Below are 9,415 nucleotides of genomic sequence, written 5' to 3'. Positions count from 1 at the left end.
GCCGGTATTCAAGGTTGGCTTGTGAGTGGACAGAGGATAGCGACGACATCCAGTGGGAATTTGATATGGTCGGAAGATTCAGAGGGGAGCAACAAGCCCGTGCGGCACAGGGTCAGCGTATCCCGGCTGTGACATAAGTCTTCCATTTCCATGCCACTGTCCCAACTCATGTTACCTGCCAGAATGTGACCCCGTGCCGTGATGGCTGCTTCACATTTCAAATTGGTACAGTGATTGCGGTGTGAATTTCATGCGGTAGCGCACCGGAGGAGAGCTCCATAATCGCTTGCTTGACTCAATCGAGGGGCGTGGACAATTCCAGCTATCTCAAAAAACGGCGTCGCTCGCTCGCCCAGCCCGTGTGTGCCCGGATCACGGGAAACCCCGGCCGAGCGCCCAAGCGCGTCGTGCGCTGTCGCGTCTGCGTCGCGTCTTCGCGTCCTCCATCTGTACTTCTCGCTATTATACTTGTATGAACGACCCTTATAACCTCTACAACGAATTCTATTACAACCGCCAACAACCGCCACCTCGTGCTCCTGGTCACTGGGGGGCCTACCTCGCTGGTGCTCGAGGAGACCCCCCTCCTCCTAGGGCTCAGGAGGTCGCGGCAGCGCTTGCTCTCACGTTGCTGGGAAACAACCACGTACCGGACTTCCAGATGCCTGCGCCGCCCATACCAGACGCTGGAAATGGTCAGGAGAACGTGCCGTCCCGGGGTAGACGTCGTAATGATGGTGCTGGGTATACTGAGCGTCCCGGTGAGTATTTGCCGCTATCGTCATCTCCTCCATACTGAGAACGTGTCCAGATCCATCCGTTGTTGACTGCGACATCCCCCTCAACACTATGGACATCACAAAGGAGATCATCACTATCACTGAGTCTTTTCCTGCCGCCCTCGAGCCGATCGACTTCATCGAGCGTCTGTGCATCCGGATGGGAGTCCACCGTCAGACAGCCCAGCTGGTGTATCGGTGGAACAACGAACCGGCCTCTACCCGACGTCCATTGGCGGAGGAGGATGATGTCATGAAGTTGTACGTCGAGAACGTCAGGCGGAAGGAGAAGTGGCGTGCCGGCAATAAGGAGGTCAAGATCTGTGTCGACAATCTGGTGCGTGTGTACTATATTCCATGCATTGTGATGCGCTGATCCACATGGATGCTACAGAACAAGGTTCTTCGGACGGCAGCTGCACGTAGGGAAGCCGAGAAAAAGCGCAAACGTGATGAGGCAGTAGAGGCGGCTACGAAGGACTCTGAGGAACAGGCTGGTGCTGAGTTCGAGATCTGTCGCCAGAAGTTGCGCTGCCCGCACAACCAGACCGGTGAAGCCTACTGCTGGACGAACCCATCAGACCCGCAGAAGCGCTGCCAGCGACTTGAGCTTTGGGAACTTCAGGCATGGGCACGTGCAATGGTGAGTACTTGCACATCTTCATGTATCCTGCGTGTGATACTGACAGATCTGTAACGTTTAGAAGAATCAGCAGTGCGACCGTGAATGCACACTTCCACCAAACAGTTCGATCTTCGACCGTCTGACTGCCCATCAGTCCGAGCGTGCTGGCAAAAAGGCCGCTTCTTCAGCCGCCCCTTCTATTGTTATCCACAACCACCTCGGAGCCTTGTCCGACCTGCAGGGCGCCGCTAATGGTCACCGCTCTGCTATTCCGTCTACGCATTCTTCAGACACAAGTTCGGCACTCTCTACCACTGCAGCTTTCCGCAAAATTCGCACTGTACCCTTGCCTATCCATGACGCCCTCGCCGCGCTCGATGACGCCTATCCGGACTCCAAGTATTCCTCGTATGAGGATGCTTTGAAGAAGGAGGGTTTCTACTATGCGGAGAACATCCTCCACTTCGCTAAGGACCGTAAGGTCTTTACAGAGAGGGTTGGCATGCCCATTGGAGCTGTGCCTATGTTCCTTCAGCTTATTGAGGAACAGGTTGCGACTCCAGCTTGTAAGCGTCGCCGCCTAGATGGCGGCACTGCTGTACCTGCTGATCAGGAAAATGTCGCTCCGGTTTGAGTTTATCTGTTATATTCGCTCGTTGGTGTACTTCCTGTTCTAATCCCTCATTAGCAATTCTTTGATCATTTGTTAACCCATTTTCTCATTCGTTCATTAATTTCATACACCCTTGATCAATTATGTTTTCATTTTGATGCTACATATCCACATCCATAGAACCATCCTCTAATATGAGCTGGTGTCATTGATTCATGGACCGCCCGGTAAAGTACACCATAAGGGTCGCACTCCGGATCGCCCATAAACTCACCAAGTACATGATGGTGATACGCCCGTATCCATGCCTTCATGGCTGAAAAACCTTCTTCAATCGGGTTCATGTCAGGGGAGTACTCTGGAAGATAGACAAGTCGACAGCCACTATACAAATCCAGATAAATATCGGAGCCAACCATACCTCATATAAGAAAGATTACCTACCGGGCCTCAACTAACTCACGTATTCCATCGAAATGATGTACAATTGCATTGTCCATAATTAAAACCGAGTTTGGCATAGGGTATGGCTGCATGACAGTGAGAAGAGTCTCGACATATTTCCGGAACTGCTCTGCTGTCCATGAGCATGTTAATATGTCCAAGTAGAGTACTCCCTCAAGCGAGATCGCCGGAAGAATGGAATATCTATAGCACTATGAGCACATTTGAACTTGACATAGAGTATACAGACATACCGTTTGCCGCGAACAAAAAAGTCATGCCGTCGAGCGCGGTCACCAACTGGCGCCCATCCGTGCGTGCGTCGAGCCGTATGGCGGTTGCAGGCGGACTCGTCCAAGAACACAAGCATTTCTGGACGGTACTGGCTAATCTCCCGTAAATATGCCGCACGGCGTGCCTCTGAACGTTCACGAGCGGGTCTTGTAAGCTACGGATGGGGAATGAGACTTATCGTGAATATTCTATATAAAACAAAGAATGCGTACCTTCTTGTACGTGAGGCCACGTCGCTTCAAGGTATTCTTGATGGTATTTACACAGACCTCAATACCCCGGCCAAGGCGGAGAGCTTCACGCAGCTCTGACATATACATGTCAGGCTCACGCTCCAGACGGGCCTCAAGGTACTGATAGAGCGCGTCAGTGATGAATTTCGAACTCATAGGTCAGCACAATCATGCTTACCTCTACATCCAATGTAGACAGGATCCGGGGCCGTCCAGGCAGCGAAGAGCGGCGAGGCTTCTCTACCACGCGGTGAGTGCGCCAGAGCTTGAGCACCCGTTGACATGAGCGCGCAGTTGTACCGAGAAGAGACGCGATCTCACGATTGCTGTGGGTAGCAGACAGCCGGACGATGTCTTCCTTCCTTGCTGCAGGAAGATTCGGAGCCATTGGTCGTGTTTGGATGTGCGGCAAGTCAAGTAGGGAGGCCGCTGACAGTGAGAGCAAGTCAACGCGCGCGGGCTGTATGACGCACTTGGGCGCTCGGCCGGGGTTTCCCGTGATCCGGGCACACACGGGCTGGGCGAGCGAGCGACGCCGTTTTTTGAGATAGCTGTCAAGCGACCAGAGCCCCTTGTATCACCACCCTTCATCTGTTGTACTACTGCCACAGTCCTCTCTTGCCCTAACATCCATTGCTTCTCAGTCATCTGCCTGTCCCAACACATTACTCGTCCGCATCTTGAGCATTCTGCACAATGCGCCCAGCGAGCACTCAATGCGAGAGTTGCACTGACCAGCCACTACAGCCTGTTTACTCAAGCCGTCTTGCTGAGCTGCGAGCAAAGCTTCGAGAGAAGATTAGGGGAAAACTTGGTACGCACTCATCTACTTCATAGCTATGTGCTTTCCGTGACAGTCGCATTTCCATGCACAGTGGAGCACACAGGGAGGCAGAACATCCGGATGGGCTGGTCCATAGTCAGCTATGCGCACACGGTCGTCATCCGCAGCCATCTCCGCATTGTCGGATGGCCGGTATGGGCAGACATTCCATTTGGAGACTTGAGCAGGGTCCCGGGTGGCGAGCCTGTGATGGAGTTCCTCACCGGGCTCTGGGACCGTGGGGAGCTTCGGTTCGAGGATGCGGATGCTGCGCACATTGATCTTGCACGGCGCAGACCGCTTGAAGTGCTCCCGGGCCGGCCGGTCAAGCTTCCCGCACCGCACTGCTGGGGCCCGTACCCTCGGAACGACTTGAAACTCGCCCGGTTCCGTCCAAAGACGAATCCACTTGGACTGCCGCTTAAGAAGGGCCGGATGGTCGGTGCAATTACTCCGAAGCTGATCTTGGACGAGGTCGACGAAGAGGACGAGGTGAGGAGTGAGTGTGGGGACACCTAGGCATTAGTTCAGCACTGTAGTCTGCAATGCGCATTCATTTTGCCAGCTTCAGCAGTGGAAAACTGTGTCTGTGTGTCGATTGTGTGGCCCAATAATTGTTCCGGGGTCGGTCTCGGGGCCCGCACACAATTTGTCAGCGACCATCATATGTGTGGTTAAGCGGACCCAATCAGCCGGAAGTGTGTGCAGCACCCGGGCGGCGTCCGCTGAGCTTCTTAGAGACGGTAACGTTCACCTGGTTACCACCTCTCGTCCCGGGATGGCTGCACATTGTTTGTCTTTTATTTTCGCATGACTGATGTATTTCCGCATTTTGCTCGTGGCAGGAGAAGTCGACCGCACGGCGGTCTGGTCTGAAGCACGGACTCTATTCCTGTACACCCTGTACAATGCATACTAATTACGCACGCTCATGAGGAAACTGCGGACAAGAACTCGGACACGACATGTTGAGGGCACACAGATGGCCGTGTCGAGCACCCAGGCCGCCACCGCTCTACAGAGCCCTCTCATCGGCCACACCATGTCGGTGAATGGTCCCACTGTGCTATAGAGCCTCGAACTCGCCCTATCTCCCTCTCTGCCCGCGGAAGTTTCATCTCGACTCTCGAGACAAGCACCTACCGAACATATTCACGGTGTAACCATCGTGATGCGCCGGCAAGAGCGGCACATCGCCTCGCAGGTCGATCCATCTCGCTGCTGTCGTCGAACTCTGCTATGATTCAGGTCTACTAGAAGTACAGTACACTTGTCACTGGATACTATGTGCGTAAATTCGGAACCGTGAAGTACGAAAAATCAAACCGAGTCGTGGCGATACATGACGATGCTGAGATGCGTGAGTAGTCGTGTGGTAATGAAGAGTAGAGTAGGGTAGGGTGATAACGTCGAGAGTGATCAGTGCGACGCGGTGCCGTTCGCCTTCCCGTTTGGCGCGTCCGCTTTTTGGTCGATGAGAGCCGAAGCGGCCTCCGAGCGCGGCGCGAGGGTGACATACACCTCCTCGACTCGGCTGCAGCGCGAAGGCGAACGTTAGCCACGTCTCAAGATGCCAAGCACGCAAGAACGCACCAAGCAGCCCCATTGCTCTTCACCTTCATCTTCTCGTCCGCCGCAATCTTCGCGTTCTCCGCCACAGGCGGGAGCGCGACGTCAAACACCTTCAGGATGTGGCAGTAGTGGCTGAACAGGAGCGCGTCCGCGAGGTACCGCCCGGGGCACGTCCGCTGCCCGAACCCGAACGCAAACTTCATCGGGTGCAGCAGGCTCCCGTCCGTGCGCAGCGCCTTGCCCACGTCGTCCAGCCACCGCTCTGGCCGGAAGATCTCGGGCTCCGGGAACATCGCCGCGTCGCGCGAGATCGCCCAGTTGTTCGCCATGATCGTCGCCCCCTTCGGGATCAGGTAGCTCTTGTAGTGGTCGTCCGCGTTCACCTCGCGTGCGACTGCCGCAGCTCCGGTTAGCAGCGCGTCACGGCGAAAAGGGGGGAGCACGTACTGACTGGGGCGATGGACACCCATCGCAGGACCTCGCAGAGCACGGCGTCGACGAACGGCAGGTTCGGCCGGTCTGCCATCGTCGGCAGCCGGTCGCCGCAGACCGCATCGACCTCGGCCTGAGCCCGTTTCTGGATCTCGGGGAACCGCGCCATCGCGAGCAGGAACGTGAGCGTCGCGGATTCGGTCGCGAGCATGCCACCCGCGTTCATCGTCACCGCGATCATGCTCGACCGGTCGTCCTTGTCCTCCGCGCTGTACACGTGCGACATCACCGACATGCGGCCTTGCTCCTGTCCGGGAGTCAGCCGGGGTGCAGAGGTGGACCCGATGTGAAGCGCACCTTGCTCTGCTGCATGATGTTCACGGTCGTCTGCGCTGTCTCGTGCAGCTGCTTCTTCCACTGCTCGCCGTACTTGATCTTCTGGCCGATCCCCGGGAGCCACGTCGGTGCCCACGAGACTGCAACGCGTGTCAGCAGCGAACCAGCGGACGAAAGGAACGCACGCACGGAAAGGAATGATGTCGAAGATCTGGTACTTGTCCCCCAGCACGTCCGCCGCAAAGTGCGCGAGCTTGTTCATCTGCTGCAGGATCGTCTCCGTCTGCTCGCCGTGGTAGCCAGTCGAGACCTTGAGGAAGACGTGTCCGAGCGAGTCGTCGATGGTCGTGTCCAGGTTCTTGCACTGGAGGTCCTTAGCGAGCGCCTGCACAAACTGCAGCGACGACGCCTCGTAGTCGCGGTCGTACTGGTGCACGGCCGAGGGCCCGATGCCCAAGTGGAACTGCTTCCGCGCGTTAGAGAAGATGTCGCCGGTGTTCATGAACGGGAGGGTCATAATCAGGTCGGAAATGTTCGCCATCTTGCGCCCGGGCTTGTCCGAGTAGTGCTCGACCTCCTTCTCGAAGAGGGCCTCGATGGCCTCGCGCGAGTTGAGGACGATGATCGTCTTGTTGAGCACGCGGTAGGTGTTGATGTCGCAGTCTGCGGAAGAGGCGGTCAGTATTTGTGTTTGCACAGGAGCAACTGCGAGCATCGCAACTGCGAAAGACGTAACCCGAGAAGGCAGGTTACACCCAAGGACGCAAGGATCTGCGTCAATGTCTGATAATGTCCCAAGCTGACGAGAGATCGCAACTCAATGCGGCGCTGACAGATTCGCCTCCCTCAGCCCGGATCTTGGCTCTAAGGTGGAGAACCTGACGCTGCGCCAACGCCATCCACTGAGGCAGTCACGCCGCCACCTGATTGCACTCTCTTAGCAGCACCGAGCTCCCTGCGGCTCCTCAGCCACGCAACGCGACACTGAGGCGGCGAAGAGGAGTCGACAGGTACTCCGGGAAAGACGGAGCTATGATGAGTACGGCAGTGCGCGCACTCTCTCCGAAGCACAGAAGTCCTGAGGGAAAGACAGGACGCAGAATGCGCTGGAGCTGCCAGAAGACAAAGTACCAGCGCTGACGGATACGAAAGATAATGATGTGGGGGAGCGGAAGACCGTGACTAGGCATATGGCAGAGAGTATTTCCTCCCCGTTGCGCCCATCTCGGGGACGCAATGAGAGAAAAGACACAGATGAAGGCATGCGATCGTGAGTTTGCACAGGAGGTACTGCGAGCATAGCAACTGCCGAGGATAGAAGACCGCAGCGCGCCCGAGGTGGCAGGTTACACCCAAAGACGCAAGGATCTGCATCAATGTCTGATAGTGTCGCAGGCTGCCAACATCTCGAAGACTCCGATATGCCAACGCAATAATGGCAGATTCGCCGCCCCAGCCCGGATCTCGGGTCTAAAGCGTAGAAGTCTCGCTGCGAGCGATGCAGATACCTCGACCAGGCACAGTGCGTCCGGAATAGCAAGCAGCCTCGCAGACCACAGTCTCACGGAGTCCGCTAGCGACCATCGACGCTGCGCCATCATCCAACTGAGGCAGAGTTGCGCTGCTTGCACTCTCAGCGACACCGACGCCGCGAGCCTCAGCCATCGCGCCGCCCCCCTCAGCTCGTCGCGCGACAGCCCAGGATCGCGCAAGAGTGCTTTGCGCAGGAGGGACTGTGTGTATAGCGACTGCGAGGGACATGAGACCGCAGCGCACCCGAGGAGGCAGGTCACAACCCAAGGACGCAAGGACGTGCATCAATGTCTGACAGTCTCGCAGGCTAATGCTGCGATGCCAGATCCGCCGCCGCATGCCCGGAACATGGCCCTAGGGCGGAGAACTTGCGCTACGAGCAATGCAGCCCATCTCGAGGCGAAGTAAGCAGCCAGCTTCCCCGACCCACAGGTTCGCAAGGTGCGCTAGAAGGCAGAGTTGCGCCGCTGGCTGGTCACAACACCCTTAGCGGCAGCGACTCTCGGCGATGTACTACCACGTACGGTGGCGGAGAGCTCTCCACGCTGTCGAGGAGGTTGCGCGTCGAGACGCGCGCTGCCAGGTGCTGGCGCAGACGGCGCGTAGAATGTGTGTACAGCAACTGCGAGGGATATGCCGACATGAAGACCGCAGCGCACCCGAGGAGGCAGGTTACGCCCAAGGACGCAAGGATCTGCATCAATGTCTGACAGTCTCGCAGGCTCATGCTGCGATGCCAGATTCGCCGCCGCCTGCCCGGATCTTGGGTCGAAGACGGCGAACTTGTGCTGCGAGCAATGCAGACGCGAAGCAAGCAACCAGCCTCCCCGAACACAGACGCAAAGTCCGCTAGGAAGGCAGAGTCGCGACGCCAGCTGCTCGCACACCCTTAGCGGCACCGACTCTCGGCGCTGTACTTCCACGTATGGTGGCGGAGAGCTCTCCACGCTATCGAGGAGGTTGCGCGTACGAATTAGGTGGGGGCTGACCGCCGCCGCCACCGCGCCGCCCCCTCAGTTTGTGGCAGCGCACAGTCGTGGCACAGCCCGGGACCGCACCCACTGCAAGAGAGGCGGGTCCCGACATGCGGCGCAGGATCGTACTCAGACGCGTATCCCCGGGAAAGACGGAGCGAGTCGCGATAAGCGCCGCAGCATACGCCCACACGCGCACTCTTTGCGAAGCATAAAGAGTGATGTCCGGAGGGAAGGACACAGCGGAGAACACGTGCTGCTGAAGACGCAAGACAATAATGCAGAGGGGGTTCGGGAGACGAGGCAGAAGAGGGAGAAGAGGGCTTTAGCCAGGACTGGCACTTCCCCCTCCGAATGCATTCACATCGCGAAGCAATGTGGTAGATAGAAGTGGGAGTGACGCGTAGCAACACGAGAACAACAAGAGGAAGATAGCCTGCGATCGAAAGAAACTTGACGCGACAAGGAAACGGACGCGAAGCAAATTGAAAGGACGATAAGCACGACGGAGAACTCACTGTATTTCTGCGACTGCTCGTGGAAGTACTTCCACTGCTCCGTGCTGGGGATGTCCTTCAGGTTGCCGACGACGGGGAGGCCCGGGGGGCCCGGGGGGAGGTGCTTGCTGCGCGAGCCGAAGATGGAGGACAGGATGGAGGACATGGCTAGGGATGTGATAGGACGAGTTGTCGGATTAGGGAGGGAGTAGGCTGAGCTGGTGTCGACGTGTCGAGGCTGGAGAGAACCAAGACGCGAT

At 57.1% G+C, this 9,415-nt stretch overlaps 6 protein-coding genes across 6 annotated transcripts; 2 read left to right on the top strand and 4 right to left on the bottom strand.

The window, feature by feature from the left end:
• Positions 1-849: 849 nt before the first annotated feature.
• Positions 850-2,038, top strand: L226DRAFT_548774 (uncharacterized protein; the record flags this gene model as incomplete). Its single annotated transcript, XM_067682628.1, has 3 exons — positions 850-1,116; positions 1,174-1,422; positions 1,484-2,038. The coding sequence occupies 3 exons, from the start codon at positions 850-852 to the stop codon at positions 2,036-2,038; spliced, it is 1,071 nt and encodes a 356-aa protein (XP_067528290.1).
• Positions 2,039-2,166: 128 nt separating this feature from the next.
• On the bottom strand, positions 2,167-2,436 carry L226DRAFT_474496 (uncharacterized protein; the record flags this gene model as incomplete). The annotated part of the gene is made up of 1 exon (XM_067676604.1): positions 2,167-2,436. The coding sequence occupies one exon, from the start codon at positions 2,434-2,436 to the stop codon at positions 2,167-2,169; it is 270 nt and encodes an 89-aa protein (XP_067528289.1).
• Positions 2,437-2,466: 30 nt separating this feature from the next.
• L226DRAFT_422876 (uncharacterized protein) lies at positions 2,467-2,658 on the bottom strand (the record flags this gene model as incomplete). The annotated part of the gene is made up of 1 exon (XM_067674594.1): positions 2,467-2,658. A coding segment is annotated over one exon (192 nt), but the record flags the coding sequence as incomplete, so codon positions are not given.
• Positions 2,659-2,798: 140 nt separating this feature from the next.
• L226DRAFT_425867 (uncharacterized protein) lies at positions 2,799-3,093 on the bottom strand (the record flags this gene model as incomplete). The annotated part of the gene is made up of 2 exons (XM_067674643.1): positions 2,799-2,909; positions 2,968-3,093. Coding segments are annotated over 2 exons (237 nt in total), but the record flags the coding sequence as incomplete, so codon positions are not given.
• Positions 3,094-3,583: 490 nt separating this feature from the next.
• On the top strand, positions 3,584-4,379 carry L226DRAFT_517839 (uncharacterized protein). Its single transcript, XM_067678527.1, has 2 exons — positions 3,584-3,802; positions 3,864-4,379. The coding sequence occupies exons 1-2, from the start codon at positions 3,685-3,687 to the stop codon at positions 4,328-4,330; spliced, it is 585 nt and encodes a 194-aa protein (XP_067528286.1). The 5' UTR covers positions 3,584-3,684; the 3' UTR covers positions 4,331-4,379.
• Positions 4,380-5,034: 655 nt separating this feature from the next.
• Positions 5,035-9,321, bottom strand: L226DRAFT_517835 (cytochrome P450; the record flags this gene model as incomplete). Its single annotated transcript, XM_067678526.1, has 6 exons — positions 5,035-5,345; positions 5,405-5,786; positions 5,831-6,122; positions 6,173-6,291; positions 6,341-6,814; positions 9,177-9,321. 6 exons carry the CDS (start codon positions 9,319-9,321, stop codon positions 5,231-5,233), a joined length of 1,527 nt encoding a protein of 508 aa, XP_067528285.1. The 3' UTR covers positions 5,035-5,230.
• Between the last annotated feature and the right edge of the window lie 94 nt (positions 9,322-9,415).

This window comes from Lentinus tigrinus (assembly GCF_003813185.1).
Source record: "Lentinus tigrinus ALCF2SS1-7 unplaced genomic scaffold L226scaffold_109, whole genome shotgun sequence".
Taxonomy (NCBI): Eukaryota; Fungi; Basidiomycota; class Agaricomycetes; order Polyporales; family Polyporaceae; genus Lentinus; species Lentinus tigrinus.
The sequence above is the reverse complement of the archived record's forward strand: the minus strand, read 5'-3'. Positions and strand labels throughout refer to the sequence as shown.

Excerpts from the sequence above, each read along its gene's own strand:
- L226DRAFT_517839 (XM_067678527.1), top strand. The coding sequence starts at position 3,685 with ATGCGCCCAGCGAGCACTCAATGCGAGAGTTGCACTGACCAGCCACTA. Across the intron at positions 3,803-3,863 it reads GAAGATTAGGGGAAAACTTG|TGGAGCACACAGGGAGGCAG; the intron begins GTACGCACTCAT and ends TTCCATGCACAG.